Source organism: Schistocerca nitens, chromosome 11 (assembly GCF_023898315.1).
Source record: "Schistocerca nitens isolate TAMUIC-IGC-003100 chromosome 11, iqSchNite1.1, whole genome shotgun sequence".
NCBI lineage: Eukaryota > Metazoa > Arthropoda > Insecta > Orthoptera > Acrididae > Schistocerca > Schistocerca nitens.
In genome coordinates, this window is record NC_064624.1 from 148,031,862 (window position 1) to 148,053,865 (window position 22,004).

General features: G+C 43.7%; 1 protein-coding gene across 2 annotated transcripts in view; it reads right to left on the minus strand.

The window, feature by feature from the left end:
* Positions 1–22,004, minus strand: part of LOC126213142 (neprilysin-2-like) — a 319,779-nt gene that overhangs the window by 52,661 nt on the left and 245,114 nt on the right. For both annotated transcript variants that reach the window (XM_049940760.1, XM_049940759.1), the window contains 2 exons: positions 11,949–12,117; positions 4,792–4,910 (listed from right to left, as the gene is read on the minus strand). In XM_049940760.1, the coding sequence (XP_049796717.1) occupies positions 4,792–4,910; positions 11,949–12,117 (288 nt within the window). The remainder of the gene's footprint in view (positions 1–4,791; positions 4,911–11,948; positions 12,118–22,004) is intronic.

Here is a 22,004-nt window from a genome sequence, read left to right on the forward strand (position 1 = left end):
CATTCCTGGGGTCAGATACATCACATGATCACACTGACAGAACCACAGGCACATAGACACAGGCAACAGAGCATGCACAATGTCGGCACTAGTACAGTGTATATCCACCTTTCGCAGCAATGCAGGCTGCTATTCTCCCATGGAGACGATCGTAGAGATGCTGCATGTAGTCCTGTGGAACGGCTTGCCATGCCATTTCCACCTGGCGCCTCAGTTGGACCAGCGTTCGTGCTGGACGTGCAGACCGCGTGAGACGACGCTTCATCCAGTCCCAAACATGCTCAATGGGGGACAGATCCGGAGATCTTGCTGGCCAGGGTAGTTGACTTACACCTTCTAGAGCACGTTGGGTGGCACGGGATACATGCGGACGTGCATTGTCCTGTTGGAACAGCAAGTTCCCTTGCCGGTCTAGGAATGGTAGAACGATGGGTTCGATGACGGTTTGGATGTACCGTGCACTATTCAGTGTCCCCTCGACGATCACCAGTGGTGTACGGCCAGTGTAGGAGATCGCTCCCCACACCATGATGCCGGGTGTTGGCCCTGTGTGCCTCGGTCGTATGCAGTCCTGATTGTGGCGCTCGCCTGCACGGCGCCAAACACGCATACGACCATCATTGGCACCAAGGCAGAAGCGACTCTCATCGCTGAAGACGACACGTCTCCATTCGTCCCTCCATTCACGTCTGTCGCGACACCACTGGAGGCGGGCTGCACGATGTTGGGGCGTGAGCGGAAGACGGCCTAACGGTGTGCGGGACCGTAGCCCAGCTTCATGGAGACGGTTGCGAATGGTCCTTGCCGATACCCCAGGAGCAACAGTGTCCCTAATTTGCTGGGAAGTGGCGGTGCGGTCCCCTACGGCACTGCGTAGGATCCTACGGTCTTGGCGTGCATCCGTGCGTCGCTGCGGTCCGGTCCCAGGTCGACGGGCACGTGCACCTTCCGCCGACCACTGGCGACAACATCGATGTACTGTGGAGACCTCACGCCCCACGTGTTGAGCAATTCGGCGGTACGTCCACCCGGCCTCCCGCATGTCCACTATACGCCCTCGCTCAAAGTCCGTCAACTGCACATACGGTTCACGTCCACGCTGTCGCGGCATGCTACCAGTGTTAAAGACTGCGATGGAGCTCCGTATGCCACGGCAAACTGGCTGACACTGACGGCGGCGGTGCACAAATGCTGCGCAGCTAGCGCCATTCGACGGCCAACACCGCGGTTCCTGGTGTGTCCGCTGTGCCATGCGTGTGATCATTGCTTGTACAGCCCTCTCGCAGTGTCCGGAGCAAGTATGGTGGGTCTGACACACCGGTGTCAATGTGTTCTTTTTTTCCATTTCCAGGAGTGTATGTCTAATGTGAGTCAGTGAAGTGAAATGGAAACAGGATATGTGATCAGGCGAGTGGGAGGTAATTTCAGCAACAGTCGAAAATAGTATAACAGCAGTAGGATTCGTTCTGAATAGGAGAGAGCAAGTTACTTCGAACAATTCAGAGATCGGATTATTCTCATCCGAATCAACAGCAAACCAACGCCACAACAGGTATTCAGGTATAAATCCAAACGCCGCAAGTAGAAGACAAAGATACAGAGACAATATATGAGGGTATTTACTGGTTAACTATTTAAAAGGAAATTATATTCTAATACAGGTGGAATATTGAAACGTTGCGGTAGGGGAAACAATTGAAGATACAGTTACAGAACAATAGAGACTCTACATCTGCATCTACATCTGCATAGTCAGTCTGCAAGTCACCTTACAGTGCGAGACTCGAGACAGAAAAGGAAGATGGTGCTACATGGTCTAAATTCTGAGAAAAATAGGAGCAAACCGTAGGAAAACGCTGAGAACTGGAATACCGAGAACGACATGCCCAGATTAGAAGGATGTAAGAAAGAGATGCAGTATTGTTCCCGTACTGGTCAGTGAAAACCGAACAAGCAATGACGGAAATAAAATATGGGTCCTCAAGCATGGATAAACTTTCGCTTATGATGTTGCTATCCTCAGTGATAGCAATGAAGAAATGGACAAACTGCGTGGATGGTCTACTAAGAACAGAACATGAGATTAAACTTAAGAAGGAGCTGAAATGACATCGGCGAAAAACAGCAAAATTCGGAACCGTGCAGTAAACTAAGTGAAGGAACTCTGCTACCTTAGAAGCAAAATGATGCGTAATGAATGAAGCAGGGAGGACACAAACAGAATAGACAGGCAAAGAGGGCAATCTCGGTCAAAGATAGTATTAGGAAATTGCCAGAGCTGACGCAGGTGCTAGCAGATAGGCAGCGCACATGACCCACATTCTCTAAGTGGGTCATGCAATGCTGGCGGGTTTCACACCAAACTCTCATCCCCCCCCCCCCCCTCTCCTCTCCACTCTGACATCACAATCCAGTATTGTGGAAGTAGGCCACATGGTAAGTACGTAATCCAAGATGGTAGTCCCAGGTCAATTGCCCTAAGCATAAAACAGCGTTTCTCCCCACCCCTCTAACATCACAGCTCACTCGCGCAGCCTGCGTAGTTGCCAGACCTACATTCCCCATGCAGCACCACTTGTCGAAAGTTTAAAATGGCGGAAAATTAAAAACCATCCAAGAACGGCACTTGCGTTCTTTAAAATGAGTTGAAATCAAAAATACCAATTTAAAATAGTGGGAGACGAAAAAATACTGTACGAGGTGCGGCTAGAAAAAAACCGGACTGATGCTGGGAAAAACATTTATTTACAATTATTTACAATTTCATGTTATCTCCTTCAATGTACTCTCCTCCTCGGTCTCTACACCGCTCCATACGAATTTTCCACTGTTCATAGCAATGCTGCAGATCATTTTCGGTAAGTCCATACATTACTTCCGTCGCTTTTTCTTTTACTGCTTCAACAGTCTCAAATCTGGTTCCTTTCAAAGCTGACTTGACTTTAGGGACAAGAAAAAAGTCACAGGGGGCCAAATCAGGTGAGTAGGGTGGATGATCTAAGACGGGAATGTTGTGTTTTGCCAAAAACGTCTTCACTCACAACGCACTGTGAGCTGGGGCATTGTCTCGGTGAAGGATCCGTGAATTTTTTCTCCACAAATCGTTCCGTTTTCTCCGTACTCGCTCACGTACGGTAGCCAGGACGCTAATGTAGTAATGCTGATTCACTGTTTGTCCCTCTGGTACCCAATCAATGTGCACAATCCCTTTGATGTCAAAAAAAACAATCATCATTGACTCGAATTTCGATTTTGACATTCGTGCTTTTTTTTGTCGTGGAGAACCAGGAGTTTTCCAATGCATCGATTGGCGTTTAGTTTCGGGATCGTAAGTAAAAAACCACGATTCATCGCAAGTAATAACATTTTGTAAGAAGGTGGGATCACTTTCAGTGTTTTCCAGGATGTCAGATCAAATCATTCTTCGGCGTTCCTTCTGTTCAATTGTGAGACACTTTGGAACCATTTTTGAACACACTTTGTTCATGTTGAAACTTTCATGAAGAATCTGCCCAACACTTTCCTTGTCAACTCCTGTTAACTCAGACACTGCTCTGATTGTTAAACGGCGATCTTGTCGAACAAGTTTACCGATTTTTTCAATGTTTGCATCAGTTTTTGCTGACAATGGTCTGCCAGTGCGAGTGTCATCACTGGTGTCTTCGCGGCCATCTTTAAATCGTTTAAACCACCCAAACACTTGTGTTCGCGATAAACAATCATCGCCGTACACTTGTTGTAACATTACAAACGTTTCACTTGCAGATTTTCCTAGTTTGAAACAAAATTTGATGTTAACACGCTGTTCTTTCTGTACACTCAACATTTTCCGACGCACAGACAAAACGTCAACTACTTAAAACAGACGCCACGGGCAGACTGAGTGCAGGAGGCAGATGAAACTCGAGCAGTAGGCGGAGCGAGAGTCACGTGACAGGCCACGCGACTTTCAGCCTTATTGCATTCGTTTTATTGTTTCACCAGTACTAGTCCGGTTTTTTTCTAGCCACACCTCGTAGAGTAGCCTGCATGGTTGTTGTGATGTTGAATGCCAGAGATGGCTGTGTGTCGGTTAGAAGGAGGCAATTGAAGGACCTGCACCCGACCTGTCTGCGTACCAGACACAATGGACCCACACTGGGAGTTACAGTCTGGAGTGCGACTTCGTGTGTGAGCAGGAGCACTCTGTGTTACCTGACACACCCTGACTGCAAAACTGTACGAAAATCTGGTGACTCGACCTGTTGTGCTGCCATACGTGAACAGCATTCCATAGGTGATTTCCAACAAGATAACGCTCGCCCACATACTACTGTTGTAAACCAACATCCAGTGCGGAGAGTCGACATGCTGCTGTGGCCCCTTCACTCACCAGATGTGTCTCCAATCGAGCACATATGGGACATCATCGGGCGACAGCTGCCGGGTCATCCACAACCAGCATTAACTGCCCCTGTATTGACCGATCAGGTGCAACAGGCATGCAACTCCAGTCTCATACTGACACCTGGCACCTGAACAACATAATGCATACACATCGGCATGCTTCCATTCATCATTCTGGCGGTTACACCAGATAATTAACATCAGTTCACCACGTCCAATCTCAAAGTAACTAGTGCTCACAACTGTTACAGCATGTATTTAAAGCAAACCTGATTTTCATCCTCGCAATGGCGATACTAAAGCAGCTCTTGTGTGACTGCCTACCAACTTCCGTTGATGTCGCACGACTCCTTCATGGTGTTGCAATTTTTTTGCCGTCAGTGTACGTATATGAAAAGTAGGTACCTCGTCGTCGAAGCCGTGCGTGATCTCGTGGCCGATGACGAAGCCGATGGCGCCGTAGTTCATGTACTTGGGACGGTCAGCGCTGAAGAAGGCGCCCTGGAGGATGCCCGCTGGGAACTCTGTGGAAATCACACACACACACACACACTGGTAGCAGTTACTTCTGTAAAATATCTGGGAGTATGCGTGCGGAACGATTTGAAGTGGAATGATCATATAAAATTAATTGTTGGTAAGGCGGGTGCCAGGTTGAGATTCGTTGGGTGAGTCCTTAGAAAATGTAGTCCATCAACAAAGGAGGTGGCTTACAAAACACTCGTTCGACCTATACTTGAGTATTGCTCATCAGTGTGGGATCCGTACCAGATCGGGTTGACGGAGGAGATAGAGAAGATCCAAAGAAGAGCGGCGCGTTTCGTCACAGGGTTATTTGGTAACCGTGATAGCGCTACGGAGATGTTTAACAAACTCGAGTGGCAGACTCTGCAAGAGAGGCGCTCTGCATCGCGGTGTAGCTTGCTCGCCAGGTTTCGAGAGGGTGCGTTTGTGGATGAGGTATCGAATATATTGCTTTCCCCTACTTATACCTCCCGAGGAGATCACGAATGTAAAATTAGAGAGATTCGAGCGCGCACGGAGGCTTTCCGGCAGTCGTTCTTCCCGCGAACCATACGCGACTGGAACAGAAAAGGGAGGTAATGACAGTGGCACGTAAAGTGCCCTCCGCCACACACCGTTGGGTGGCTTGCGGAGTACAAATGTAGATGTAGATGTAGACACCCAATACCACACATACCGCTGCTGTGCGCAGAGTCTCCACCACCAGTAATGGTAGCTGCTCACTAATGTTCAACTCTCAAGTCCCGTCCTCCCGTCCTAGCAACAAAGCTATATGGTATGTAAGGAACACTAAACGTGTGATGAGGCTGCAGTTTGTGAAATTTTTAGTGGATAACATTTCCAAAAAGACGTCCAAACCAGTGAATGTGAAGTCACAGACGCCTCTGGTTGGATAGTGGAATGCATTACAAGGAGTATGGAGTGTTACAGCAACCTCTGACAGTCCACCAGAGAACTTGCTCGCCCCCATTCCCCTGGCCTCGTCTGACCCCTCCTCCATCACTGCGGCCGCCACATCGTATCTCCCCAGCCCCAGTTTGTCCCCTGACCCGTCTGTCTGTATCCGTTCTCCGCAGACCGCGCCCTGTCAGACTAACAAGTAGAGATCCCAAACCATGGGCTCGACCTTTTTGAAACCACCTGTACGGTAGAAGTTCTAGGTACCGCAGCTTGCATCTACTCTCGCAGGTGCGATCTAGTTTGCACGTAATCGACGAAATAAATTTCAGTATTTCGTATGGTGCTCTATTACTTCAAAAATAGTAACAATTTACATACTGGCTGCGGAGCGTAATGGCCAAAGTACTGACTACTCACACAAAAAGGTGTTTTAAAATTCTATAGAAATGTCTCTGATCGCTATTTTTACTCAGTTAATTAGCTGACCAGCAATTTTTTTTCCAATCTTTGTGCATGTGAATTTAATTATTTTTATTTACATACAATTACGTTTAAACAATTCAAAATGCCTATCTGTCGGTAAAAAAAGGGTGAAATAATATATTTATATTGACAGTGCAATGCCATTAAGAATGGATTTGTCGTTACAAGATTTTTGAACGGCAGTCATTATAGAAATATTTAAAACATTAATTCTTATTGTACTATGGACAAAATAATGCTGATGATGATTTAAACTAAAACGAGGAATGTAAGTTAAATGAAATTCGAGCAAAATAAGAAATAAAAATAGTGAATGTAATAACATTGAGGAAAATGTAAGACTGGAAAATGGAAGAAATTAAATCAAAGTTAAGACATAACAATAATGAAAATCACATAAACAAGAATTCCAAGACAAAAGAGACTGATAGAAGGAAAAATGAGAGCAAATGATGTATTTCATACGATGGTTAATATGGCGTGAGAGAGGAACAGAAAAAAATACGTTTAGACCAATTAATTCAACAAAAATAATGCTCAAAGTCTTTTCGATAAAGATGTAAGAATAAAAGAACTGCAAGTACTGACAGGATTCTAACCTATAACTTTTGCCATGACAGGTCAGTAGCTTATCCCTCATGCTACGCAAACAGTACATAAATCGCAGCTATTTTTAGAAGCATAAAGCATCATGCGAAATTTCGAAATGTTTTCCGTCGGCTACGAGTGGGCCCAACAGGATGAATGACTGCAGGCTGTGCTTCCTTGCACCTAACAGTCTTCTGGAAACAGTGAGAAGATGATCCTTGGAGAGGATCAGGAAGGATTTCCTGACAGTCGTCTCCCAATTTCTACACCTCTACAGCCCAACTCCTGTGAATCCTGACCTGCGGTTCAGCGTGCAGAGGGCTAGCCGTCCAAACAAGAGAGAAACCCAGCTCGGTTCAGGTACCAGGTACCACAGTATAATGTCGTATAGTGCTCTGTAGTGTAGCGTTGTATAGCAGTACATACCACAATTATAAATCACAAAATACGTGATCGAACGACACTTCATAGTACACTGGAACAGTGTCATGTGCCTTTCGGATTCAGAATGAAGATATATATGTGTATCAGCTGGCTGAAGTGTAGTGAATGGTTTTTTACTTTCTTTTAAAAATTATTGATTTTTTTCAATGTAGATATTTTATGCAGATCTTCCACCCTACTTAAACACCATAATGCTTAGTTACAGTAACAAATTTGAAAAGATGTTAAAATATTAAATGCTATATTCATGCTAGTTCATGTGCAACATTTGGTCTACTCTTATATCTAGATAACAGACTGAAAGGAAAGCATATATATAAATAAAGAAATCTGCCTCTGCTTCCACCGCAGTAATTCCTGGTTTCCAATTCTCCTCTGAACGCTGAGCAACAATAAATGTTTGAAAGATTTCTGTGTTAAACGTGTCCCACTGCTGTAAGTGACACCCGTTAGCAGCTGCTGATTGTTGATGTACTATTCGACAGCAATGGGAAGTACTGTTTGGAAAACCCTGTTGAGTTCAGCTATAGTACCCCTGACTATTCTCGTCCCTAAATAAGAGGACTCATCAACTCCTATTAGATGGTTGTTAGTTTGTATGTCCTCTTCCTGGTGATATTTGATGAATTAAATAGAGTTTTCAAAACAGTACCTCCCATTACCCTCATATAGCATGTCTATGATACAGTGTGTGCTAGCATATGTGACTTGCAGCTGTGGGACACAGACCTTCAGCGCCAAAATCATTCAAAAACTGATTGTAGCTCAGGTAACAATGAGGAGATATGCATCAGGAATTACTAGGGAGACAAACATACGTGGTCAGGGAGTGGGAGACGCGATACGATAACATTAATAGTAGGATCGAGATGGAGGTGGGTGAGATTTGTGGCTAGGGGAATGTATGCCAGACGGAGCGAGAGAATCCTCTGCTACTTGCTGGGACCAGGAGCTGTGAGAGGTGGCAGGTGACGTCACAGGACATGCTGGTGGGATAGGGATGTATGTACCTGGAGGCTGGAATGTGTGGAGAAGTCTGTAGGAGAGCTATTTCCAGCAATGGGAGTCAGATGAAGGGTGATGACGATGACGATGGTGATTCGGCAGACATCAAGCCGATAATCAAGTTCCTCCCACACTCGGCGCAGCACGTCCCCATCAATGAGTTCGAAAGCACCGTTGATGCGAGCTGGCAGTTCTGGCACGTTTCTTGGTAGAGGAGGTTTAAACACTGAATCTTTCACATAACCCCACGGAAAGAAATCGCATGGGGTTAAGTCGGGAGAGCGTGGAGGCCATGACATGAATTGCTGATCGTGATCTCCACCACGACCGATCCATCGGTTTTCCAATCTCCTGTTTAAGAAATGCCGAACATCGTGATGGAAGTGCGGTGGAGCACCATACTGTTGAAAGATGAAGTCGGCGCTGTCGGTCTCCAGTTGTGGCATGAGCCAATTTTCCAGTATGTCCAGATACACGTGTCCTGTACCGTTTTTTTCGCAGAAGAAAAAGGGGCCGTAAACTTTAAACCGTGAGATTGCACAAAACACGTTAACTTTTGGTGAATTGCGAATTTGCTGCACGAATGCGTGAGGATTCTCTACCACCCAGATTCGCACATTGTGTCTGTTCACTTCACCATTAAGAAAAAATGTTGCTTCATCACTGAAAACAAGTTTCGCACTGAACACATCGTCTTCCATGAGCTGTTGCAACCGCGCCGAAAATTCAAACGCTTTGAATTTTCGGCGCGGTTGCAACAGCTCATGGAAGCTCGGGTGTCAGGGCTTGTAGCAATTGTAAACGGTAAGGCTTCTGCTTTAGCCTTTTCCGTAAGATTTTCAAAACCGTCGGCTGTGGTACGTTTAGCTCCCTGCTTGCTTTATTCGTCGACTTCCGCGGGCTACGCGTGAAAGTTGCCCGCACGCGTTCAACCGTTTCTTCGCTCACTGCAGGCCGACCCGTTGATTTCCCCTTACAGAGGCATCAAGAAGCTTTAAACTGCGCATACCATCGCCGAATGGAGTTAGCAGTTGGTGGATCTTTGTTGAACTTCGTCCTGAAGTGTCGTTGCACTGTTATGACTGACTGATGTGAGTGCATTTCGAGCACGACATACGTTTTCTCGGCTCCTGTCGCCATTTTGTCTCACTGCGCTCTCGAGCGCTCTGGCGGCAGAAACCTGAAGTGCGGCTTCAGCCGAACAAAACTTTATGAGTTTTTCTACGTATCTGTAGTGTGTCGCGACCATATGTCAATGAATGGAGCTACAGTGAATTTATGAAATCGCTTCAATCATTTGTAATAGCCCTGTATGTCCATATGACATTTTTTGTTCAGAACCACAAATACTATCGTGTCTCAAAGTGTGTACCTGTCCTCCTGACTCACCCTGCATATATAAAGTTAAGGAAGGCCAATGGTCTCTACACTACAGCTGCACACCAATCGCAAACTCCTTCGAGAATCACAGTAATGCCACAGGTAATGAGGATGATGGGCAAGTGACACTACGTCAGTGGTGTGTGGACAGGTTGAGAATTTGGGTGGTGGTGGTGGTGGTTAGTGTTTAACGTCCCGTCGACAACGAGGTCATTAAAGACGGAGCGCAAGCTCGGGTTAGGGAAGGATTCGGAAGGAAATCGGCCGTGCCCTTTCAAAGGAACCATCCCGGCATTTGCCTGAAACGATTTAGGGAAATCACGGAAAACCTAAATCAGGATGGCCGGAGACGGGATTGAACCGTCGTCCTCCCGAATGCGAGTCCAGTGTGCTAACCACTGCGGAGAATTTGGGTCTGGCAGGAGGTGTACCAGGGTAGCCCATGCAGTGGCTTTGTGGTCAGAGCATCTGCCTAGTAAGCAGAAGACTCACGTTCGAATCCCAACCTGGCACAAATGTTCAACTTTGCCCATTGATATACGAGGGCAGTTCAATAAGTAATGCAACACATTTTTTTTCTGAAACAGGGGTTGTTTTATTCAGCATTGAAATACACCAGGTTATTCCCCAATCTTTTAGCTACACAACACTATTTTTCAACGTAATCTCCATTCAATGCTACAGCCTTACGCCACCTTGAAATGAGGGCCTGTATGCCTGCACGGTACCATTCCACTGGTCGATGTCGGAGCCAACGTCGTACTGCATCAATAACTTCTTCATCATCCGCGTAGTGCCTCCCACGGATTGCGTCCTTCATTGGGCCAAACATACGGAAATCCGACGGTGCGAGATCGGGGCTGTAGGGTGCACGAGGAAGAACAGTCCACTGAAGTTTTGTAAGCTCCTCTCGGGTGCGAAGACTTGTGTGAGGTCTTGCGTTGTCATGAAGAAGGAGAAGTTCGTTCAGATTTTTGTGCCTACAAACACGCTGAAGTCGTTTCTTCAATCTCTGAAGAGTAGCACAATACACTTCAGAGTTGATCGTTTGACCATGGGGAAGGACATCGAACAGAATAACCCCTTCAGCGGCCCAGAAGACTGTAACTGTGACTTTACCGGCTGAGGGTATGGCTTTAAACTTTTTCTTGGTAGGGGAGTGGGTGTGGCGCCACTCCATTGATTGCCGTTTTGTTTCAGGTTCGAAGTGATGAACCCATGTTTCATCGCCTGTAACAATCTTTGACAAGAAATTGTCACCCTAGCCACATGACGAGCAAGCAATTCCGCACAGACGGTTCTCCTTTGCTCTTTATGGTGTTCGGTTAGACAACGAGGGACCCAGCGGGAACAAACCTTTGAATATCCCAACTGGTGAACAATTGTGACAGCACTACCAACAGAGATGTCAAGTTGAGCACTGAGTTGTTTGACGGTGATCCGTCGATCATCTCGAACGAGTGTGTTCGCACGCTCCGCCATTGCAGGAGTCACAGCTGTGCACGGCCGGCCTGCACGCGGGAGATCAGACAGTCTCGCTTGACCTTGCAGCGATGATGACACACGCTTTGCCCAACGACTCACCGTGCTTTTGTCCACTGCCAGATCACCGTAGACATTCTGCAAGCGCCTATGAATATCTGAGATGCCCTGGTTTTCCGCCAAAAGAAACTCGATCACTGCCCGTTGTTTGCAACGCACATCCGTTACAGACGCCATTTTAACAGCTCCGTACAGCGCTGCCACCTGTCGGAAGTCAATGAAACTATACGAGACGAAGCGGGAATGTTTGAAAATATTCCACAAGAAATTTCCGGTTTTTTCAACCAAAATTGGCCGAGAAAAAAAATGTGTTGCATTACTTATTGAACTGCCCTCGTAAATCAATGCCCACTCGCAGCCATTGTCTGCAATTCCTTTGTGTCTTAGTTCGCGGTGGCTGCTAGATAAAAATGGTGTATGTAAAACACACACACACAAACACACACACACACACGTTGGTAGTCTCTCGTTCTCACTTCCTAGTTGCTTTTGCTTAGTTTGGTTGAAAAGAAATGAGAGATTGAATACCCTGACCCTCTTTCGTCAGCCGTGCACTTCGGTAGTGAGTTAAAGACAATAGCGCTTTATCTGAGAACAGTGAATTGTCCAATGCACACCACAGCTGCCCTTTGGATAACCTGACACTTGCACACAATGGTCACCACTTTGGAGGCTCCATCGTATAGTGTACTCACGTATGGAGTTCTCGAGGGTGTCGTAGAATGCATTGACGGTGGCCACATTGCTGTGGCTGGTCCACTCAGTCTTGTTGACGGGCTCCCGCAGCCGGCCGAAGGAGTAGTCGACGGCGAACCTGGACAGGTTGAGCACGCTCTCCAGGTACAGGGCCGGGCTGATGTCCAGCTACAAAAGAACATTCGTGGGAGAAACACATGGCGAGCCACCAACAGAGCACTAGCTTACAAGGATGGAGGTACGTGTAGTGATTGAGGGAAGGTTACGGGACTGCCTACTCACTGGCAACCCTGTGGGAAGAAGTCCTTCAGTGGTGTACAGTAGCTTTCTGACACGGTTTCAGATTTCTAGAATGTATAGGGAAACCACAATGGCCAGACACTAGTTCTCTGGCATCACTATAGCAGTCCCTGTATATGTGCCGTGAACACGGTTGCTGTTGAAACTGGCAAATTTCTCTGGTGGAGGAACTTAAGGTACTGATAAAAGATAGACTGGGGCTTCATAGGAGTGCTGAATCCAAAATCGTTCTAGTGAATCCAGGGTAACCATGGTCCAGCCACAGGCTCAGAAATGAGTTTTCCCAATTGACAAGTCTGTGGACTGAACAGTTTGAACTACACTTCTTCAGAGATTGGTGCTGTGTAACCATGTGGGAAATTGAGGAGGGTAATGTCCTGATAAAAGGGAGGCTAGGACTTCCTAAGAGTGCTGAGTCCAAAATTCTTCTTATGGTAACCATTGTGTCCAGATAGAATCTTTGTAATGTGTTTTCTCAATTGACAAGTCTTCCAACTGAAAAGTTTGAACTACACTTCCTCCAAGATTGGTGCTGTGTAACCATGTGAGGAGATATTGGATAAACACTCAGGACCTGATGGTTGTGTTGTTGTTGGGGTCTTCAGTCCTGGGACTGGCTTCATGCAGCTCTCCATGCTACTCTATCCTGTGCAAGCTCCTTCATCTCCCAGTACCTACTGCAACCTACATCCTTCGGAATCTGCTTACTGTATTCATCCCTTGGTCTCCCTCTACGATTTTTACCTTCCACGCTGCCCTCCAATGCTAAATTTGTGATCCCTTGACGCCTCAGGACATGTCCTACCAACCGATCCCTTCTTCTAGTCAAGTTGTGCCACAAACTTCTCTTCTCCCCAATCCTATTCAATACCTCCTCATTAGTTATGTGATCTACCCACCTAATCTTCAACATTCTTCTGTAGCACCACATTTCGAAAGCTTCTAATCTCTTCTTGTCCAAACTACTTATTGTCCATGTTTCACTTCCATACATGGCTACATTGCATACAAATACTTTCAGAAACGACTTCCTGACACTTAAATCTATACTCCACGTTAACAAATTTCTCTTCTTCAGAAACGATTTCCTTGCCATTGCCAGTCTACATTTTATATCCTCTCTACTTCGACCATCATCAGTTATTTTGCTCCCCATATAGCAAAACTCCTTTACTACTTTAAGTGTCTCATTTCCTAATCTAATTCCCTCAGCATCACCCGACTTAATTCGACTACATTCCATTATCCTCGTTTTGCTTTTATTGATGTTCATCTTATATCCTCCCTTCGAGACACTGTCCATTCCATTCAACTGCTCTTCCAAGTCCTTTGCTGTCTGTGACAGAATTACAATGTCATCGGCGAACCTCAAAGTTTTTATTTCTTCTCCCTGGATTTTAATACCTACTCCAAATTTTTCTTTTGTTTCCATTACTGCTTCCTCAATATACAGATTTAATAACATCGGGGAGAGGCTACAACCCTGTCCCACTCCATTCCCAACCACTGCTTCCCTTTCATGCCCCTCGACTCTTATAACCTGAGGGTTATGAGGCTGTAATAGTGGGTGGCAACCATACTGTTGTCCAGCTTATGTCAGGACACACACCTGTAGCAGGCTTGTTAGTCTTTCTCTGTCCATTGCCATGATTTATAATACTGTTACCTCAGTAGGAAAGTTCAAAAACTACATTTAGGAGAAAGCTTCAATCCATGACTTTCTCAATACAGGATTTCCAAATGTGATCTTTAAAACCAGATATCAATAGCATAGCATTAAACGTCGAGCCGTGGCGTTAGAACAACAAAATGGGAAAGTTTCAACAATACGTGGTCGGTGGCAGAGGATGTGTCGTCAGAGCTGATCTTATGAAATGTGTGGGAAAACTCCAGCGACTGGCACAGCTAACAAGGTTTCGGCAGGCACGCTGGATACTGAGGCATGATGTCCATCAGAGGCTCTCCTGCACCTGAACACCAAGCCTTGCTGTAACATGCCTGTTCCATGTGTGGATCGATATTAAGATGGAAAAGAGTTGAAAAAAAGTTTGTATGTGATTCTAAATGTCAGCTTAGGTTCACCTTCATAAGACTACTTGTGTTTCCACTCTTTTGGTTATGTTCCAACTAAGTTTTGGTTTGGATGCGTCTGCCTCAGAGGACACTGTTTGTTTACAAACAGGATTTTTCTCCAATGGCGGTTTGAATGATGAAATACGGATTGTGCTGACGTTAACCACATGTTTATAACCTGTAATATTTTTGCCTGCTTGGCCTATGCTGGGACATGCCAAATCTAAAAGAAGATTTTGGTTTATTAGGAGACTGTCATTTCAGCCAAGTAATGCGGTATATGGAAACTATAATGCTGTACAACTTTGGGTAAACTGACCTGGATGGAACTTACTCCACTGTGATCACCCACATGAAACAAACACGTTTCTTGTGTCCTTCTAGCTGTCCAGAGCACATCCTTATAATGAAGAGTTGTCTTAGAGAATAGGGACTCCAGAATAGTCTCAGATAAGTGGGTTGTATCAGACTAAGGACGAACGTGCACAGTGAAAACGTACATAGTGAAAGTATGTTAGAAACATTTCGGATGTTATTCTTCATTAATTATCCGTGATTTTTTCGCAGATTGATATGTGATCACTTTACACAAAAATGTTGGTGATTCTTGTGACAGTTAAAATGTATAGTATCATCCATAATGAATATTCAAGTACTCACTGTCAACGTCTAAGCAAGTATTAAACTTGTAGCAATCCTCGCTCCTGTCAAGGAGGGTGCTTTCAATTCAGTTCTGACTGTGCTATGCAATTCTGCGTAAGGTAGACGTCGATAGAAGACTTGTAAAATGTATGCCTGAAGCATACATTTCCACCTGCAACGCTCACATGAAATATTTGGCTGTGTTGAATCAGGTCACATTTTCGGCAGAAATAAAATGTAGAGATATTGCGTGCTGTAGTATTGAAACCTTATTTTAAGTAAACAAATGATTTTGATCTCCAGTTGGGAAGTGGTCAGCTCCGAATGCGTTTATAAAACGTGTGAGAGATCTGGTCAATGACCATATTTTCACCCAAACCAGAATACATAATATATACAAACAACTGCAATACTCAATACTTGCAAACACTCAGACGATGTGGACACTAAGGTAACTAGGTAACCCTATGCACAGACATTTTCCTGAAATTATAAAAACATTTCCGTCTCATTTTTTTTAGTAAACAGCTCATTAAGTATTATCCATTTTCTATCATATAAATATATCATCAGAAAAATCCATTTTCTATCATATAAATATATGATCAAAAAATACACATTTATAGGAGCTACATTTTTCTAAATTTTGGAAAGATTTTTATTAGTAGTGATTATTTTTATCATTATTCTTATTTCTATAATTTATTCTAGATAATAATTTGAAAATATTTGTAAATGAAATAACCATTTTGTGGACTCAAATATCGATATTCTGTAAGATCGCTGTGCTGCAAACTGTTATATCTCTGGTCTTCTTGACCTAAAATGTTTTGGGACGAATTACTTGCATTCTGAAGTCTGTTGTTTTCTGATGCAAGCATCTGATGCAAGAAAGTTCAAGGATGTGTTTGGTGAGAGATTGGTGAGGTTGTTGTTGGCAAACAGCTGTAATTTCATCATTGTGCAATGAGTACAATTTAGCCACACAGCTTTCTTATCTCAAAGACAAAAAAACTGGATCATACTAACTACACAAAAAATATTATTCTTTCAGGGAGTCATGATTTTTCTAGCAAGCCACATTTTCTATGAGGAGCCACAAGAAGTTGTAGAGAAAAATACAGTTTACTACTGTATCACTTTTTCTTGATAAATTTATTAGTTGCACTATAAAAGCGTTTCAGTTCCTAGAAAAAGTGCATTTCATTGATATTTTTCAATTTAAAATTTTTTAATAAGTTTCCTCAATAACTGAGGGCAGGTAATTTCAGTTTGGGTGTTCTTTCCGGTGTATTTTAAAAGCCAAGGATTTGGATACTGTTGTGTATTTATGTTTTGCAGATTAAGAAGGACAAATAATATGTGAATTTGCATGGAAAATAGATGCAATGAAATTAAACCTGAATTGTAAGAATAAATGGACAGACTGGTACTCAACTATAACAAACTGGTGGACGATAATAGGATGACCAATAATCAACCTCCAAATTGGAGTTCGATTATATGGACACATCAAGATAAATAGAAAAAAACAATTTTTAAAATTCAGTGTTTTATTCAATTTGTGTTGTTTGAAAGTGTAGGAACAGTTACTATCTTTGAGCCGAAGATAGACTCTAAAGAAGAAATGGGTGGGGTGAAGACAACACATACAGGATTTTTAGATGTAACAGAAAGGAAGATGAAGGTACTCAATCAGTGGAATGGAGGGATGTTGGAGTGAGTGATTCAACTTACAAAAAAAATTGTCTGTTGACAATCAGAAAGGATATGAGCGCAGAAAAATAATTGATTTTGTTGTCATCCAAAGTCGGTATCCTCATCTACATCTACTTGGATACTCTGAAAATCACACTTGTGCCTGGCAGAGGGTTCATCGAGCAACCTTCACAATAACTCTCTATTATTCCAGTCTCGAACAGCGCACGGAAAAAACGAACACCTACATCTTTCCGCACGAGTTCGGAATTACATTATTTTATTATGATGATCGTTTCCCCCTATGTAAGTCGCCGTCAACAAAAGATTTTCGCGTCTGGAGGAGAAACTTGGTGATTGCAATTTCGTGAGAAGATTGCGCCTCAACGAGAGTGTCTTTGTTTTAATGATGTCCACCACGAACCCTGTACCATGTCCGTGACACTCTCACCCCCATTCCTCGATAATACAAAACGTGCTGCCGTTCTCCGAACTTGCTCGGTGTATTCCGTTAATCCTATTTGTAAAGGATCCCAGATCGCGCAGCAGTATTGCAAAAGAAGACGGACAAGCGTAGTGTAGGCAGTCTCTTCTGTAGATCCGTTGCATTTTCTAAGTGTTCTCCCAGTAAATCGCAGTCTTTGATTCGTCTTCCGCACAACATTTTCGATGTGATCTTTCCAATTTAAGTTGTTCGTGATTGTATTTAGTTGCATTTACGAGCTTTAGAAGTAATTGATTCCTTTTAGCACGGACTCCTTTTAGCACTCATGTGGACGACATCCCACTTCTCATTGTTAAGAGTCAACTGCCAATTTTCGTACCATACAGATATCTTTTCTAAATGGTTTTGCAATTTGATTTGATCTTCCGATGACTTTACTAGACGATTGACGATAGCGTCGTCTGCAAACAACGTAATTGGGCTGCTCAGATTGTCTCCCAAATCGTTTAATCGTTTATTTTTTTATTTTTTTATTTTTTGGTCATCAGTCTACTGACTGGTTTGATGCGGCCCGCCACGAATTCCTTTCCTGTGCTAACCTCTTCATCTCAGAGTAGCACTTGCAACCTACGTCCTCAATTATTTGCTTGACGTATTCCAATCTCTGTCTTCCTCTACAGTTTTTGCCCTCTACAGCTCCCTCTAGTACCATGGAAGTCATTCCCTCGTGTCTTAGCAGATGTCCTATCATCCTGTCCCTTCTCCTTAGCAGTGTTTTCCACATATTCCTCTCCTCTTCTATTCTGCGTAGAACCTCCTCATTCCTTACCTTATCAGTCCACCTAATTTTCAACATTCGTCTATACCACCACATCTCAAATGCTTCGATTCTCTTCTCTTCCGGTTTTCCCACAGTCCATGTTTCACTACCATACAATGCTGTTTTCCAGACGTACATCCTCAGAAATTTCTTCCTCAAATTAAGGCCGGTATTTGATACTAGTAGACTTCTCTTGGCCAGAAATGCCTTTTTTGCCATAGCGAGTCTGCTTTTGATGTCCTCCTTGCTCCGTCCGTCATTGGTTATTTTGCTGCCTAGGTAGCAGAATTCCTTAACTTCATTGACTTCGTGACCATCAATCCTGATGTTAAGTTTCTCGCTGTTCTCATTTCTACTACTTCTCATTACCTTCGTCTTTCTCCGATTTACTCTCAAACCACACTGTGTACTCATTAGACTGTTCATTCCGTTCAGCAGATCATTTAATTCTTCTTTCACTCAGGATAGCAATGTCATCAGCGAATCGTATCATTGATATCCTTACACCTTGTATTTTAATTCCACTCCTGAACCTTTCTTTTATTTCCATCATTGCTTCCTCGATGTACAGATTGAAGAGTAGGGTCGAAAGGCTACAGCCTTGTCTTACACCCTTCTTAATACGAGCACTTCGTTCTTGATCGTCCACTCTTATTATTCCCTCTTGGTTGTTGTACATATTGTATGTGACCCGTCTCTCCCTATAGCTTACCCCTACTTTTTTCAGAATCTCGAACAGCTTGCAACATTTTATATTGTCGAACGCTTTTTCCAGGTCGACAAATCCTATGAAAGTGTCTTGATTTTTCTTTAGCCTTGCTTCCATTATTAGCCGTAACGTCAGAATTGCCTCTCTCGTCCCTTTACTTTTCCTAAAGCCAAACTGATCGTCACCTAGCGCATTCTCAATTTTCTTTTCCATTCTTCTGTATATTATTCTTGTAAGCAGCATCGATGCATGAGCTGTTAAGCTGATTGTGCGATAATTCTCGCACTTGTCAGCTCTTGCAGTCTTCGGAATTGTGTGGATGATGCTTTTCCGAAAGTCAGATGGTATATCGCCAGACTCATATATTCTACACACCAACGTGAATAGTCGTTTTGTTGCCACTTCCCTCAATGATTTTAGAAATTCTGATGGAATGTTATCTATCCCTTCTGCCTTATTTGACCGTAAGTCGTCCTAAGCTCTTTTAAATTCCGATTCTAATACTGGATCCCCTATCTCTTCTAAATCGGCTCCTGTTTCTTCTTCTATCACATCAGACAAATCTTCACCCTCATAGAGGCTTTCAATGTATTCTTTCCACCAATGTGCTCTCTCCTCTGCATTTAACAGTGGAATTCCCGTTGCACTCTTAATGTTACCACCGTTGCTTTTAATGTCACTAAAGGTTGTTTTGACTTTTCTGTATGCTGAGTCTGTCCTTCCGACAATCATATCTTTTTCGATGTCTTCACATTTTTCCTGTAGCCATTTCGTCTTAGCTTCCCTGCGCTTCCTATTTATTTCATTCCTCAGCGACTTGTATTTCTGTATTCCTGATTTTCCCGGAACATGTTTGTACTTCCTCCTTTCATCAATCAACTGAAGTATTTCTTCTGTTACCCATGGTTTCTTCGCAGCTACCTTCTTTGTACCTATTTTTTCCTTCCCAACTCCTGTGATGGCCCTTTTAGAGATGTCCATTCCTCTTCAACTGTACTGCCTACTACGCTATTCTTTATTGCTGTATCTATAGCGTTAGAGAACTTCAAACGTATCTCGTCATTCCTTAGTACTTCCGTATCCCACTTCTTTGCGTATTGATTCTTCCTGACTAACGTCTTGAACTTCAGCCTACTCTTCATCACTACTATATTGTGATCTGAGTCTATATCTGCTCCTGGGTACGCCTTACAATCCAGTATCTGATTTCGGAATCTCTGTCTGACCATGATGTAATCTAATTGAAATCTTCCCGTATCTCCCGGCCTATTCCAAGTATACCTCCTCCTCTCGTGATTCTTGAACAGGGTATTCGCTATTACTAGCTGAAACTTGTTACAGAACTCAATTAGTCTTTCTCCTCTTTCATTCCTTGTCCCAAGCCCATATTCTCCTGTAACCTTTTCTTCTACTCCTTCCCCTAGAACTGCATTCCAGTCGCCCATGACTATTAGATTTTCGTCCCCCTTTACATACTGCATTACCCTTTCAATGTCCTCATACACTTTCTCTATCTGTTCATCTTCAGCTTGCGACGTCAGCATGTATACCTGAACTATCGTTGTCGGTGTTGGTCTGCTGTCGATTCTGATTAGAACCGCCCGGTCACTGAACTGTTCACAGTAACACACCCTCTGCCCTACCTTCCTATTCATAACGAATCCTACACCTGTTATACCATTTTTTGCTGCTGTTGATATTACCCGATACTCATCTGACCAGAAATCCTTGTCTTCCTTCCACTTCACTTCGTTTATATAGATAAGGAACTGCAAAGGGCCTGTAGCATTACCTTGGGGAACGCCAGAAATCAGTTCTGTTTTACTCGACGATTTTCCATAAATTTCTACAAACTGTCTGACAAGAAATAACGAATCCAATCACGTAACTGAGACGATTTTGCAAAAGCAAGGAATTTCAAAAAAATGGTTCAAATGGCTCTGAGCACTATGGGACTCAACTGCTGAGGTCATAAGTCCCCTAGAACTTAGAACTACTTAAACCTAACTAACCTAAGGACAACACACACATCCATGCCCGAGGCAGGATTCGAACCTGCGGCCGTAGCGGTCGCGCGGTTCCAGACTGTAGCGCCAGAACCGCTCGGCCACCAGCGGCCGGCAAGGAATTTCACTACAAGCTGCTTACACATAAGCACCGTGTCAAAAGCCTTCTGGCAATGTAGAAATACGGAATGAATTTCGAATCTTTTGTCAATAGCCCTCAACACTTCGTATGAGTAAATTGCTAGTTGTATTTTACGAGAACGATGTTTTTTTATAAATCCGTGTTGACACTATGTCAATAGACCGTTCGCTTCTAGGTAATTCATAATGTTCGACGACAATACATATCCCAAGATCGTGCTGCATATTGACGTCAATCGTATGGGCCTGTAATTTAGTGGATTACTCCTATTGCCTTTCTTGAATATTGCTGTGACCTGTGCAACTTTCCTGTCTTTGGGTACGGATCCTTCGTCGAGCGAACGGTTGCATATGATTGTTAAGCAAGTAGCTTTCGCATCAGCTTACTCTGAATGGAACCTAATTGGTATACAATATGGACCAGAAGACTTGCTTTTTATTGATTTAAGTTGTTTCACTACTCCGAGGATATGTACCTCTAAGTTACTCATGTTGGCAACTGTTCTTGATTCGAATTCTGGAATACTTACGTCGTCTTCTATGGTGCAGGAATTTCGGAAGGCTGTGTTTAGTATCTCAGCTTCAGTAGCACTATCATCGATAGTATTTCCGTTGCTATAGCGCAGGGAACCATTGATTATTAATTTCAGTGTCGATAACTTCTGAGGTGGGTCGTCTTTGTGATGTTGTTAGTGTTTACAGTGTATGTGTGGGTGTTAGTTACCATTACGGAATTTCTCTGAAAACCGAGGTTTTGAACTCGCTTGAACAGCGCTTACTTGCTGCAGCTATGCCTTGAAAATGGCAGGGAGTGCTTCTGTCGAAACATCGGCGGTTGTCAACAACGACACACGGCTGTGTTCCCGTAAGTTATTTGAACGCTGTATACACAGGGAAAGACTAAGGCCTGGGACTTCTCCCTCTGAGTAACTGGTTCATGAGTTTTTGGCCAAAAACAATACAATAACGCCCCAGTGTCACCTCCATATAGCCCAGATTCCCCGTGTGATACTTTTCTGTTCGCAAAAGTAGAGGCAACCTTGAAAGGTTATCGTTTTGCAGGACAGAGATGAGATTAAAAACGCATCGCTGAGAAAGCTAAAAGCTAGTCTATAATTCGAGTTCCAGAAGTGTTTCAGGGATTGGAAGGAAAGGCTCTTGTAAAGATGTATAACAAGTACTGCAATTCGAACTTTTTTCAGAAAACAAAAATTTCCATTA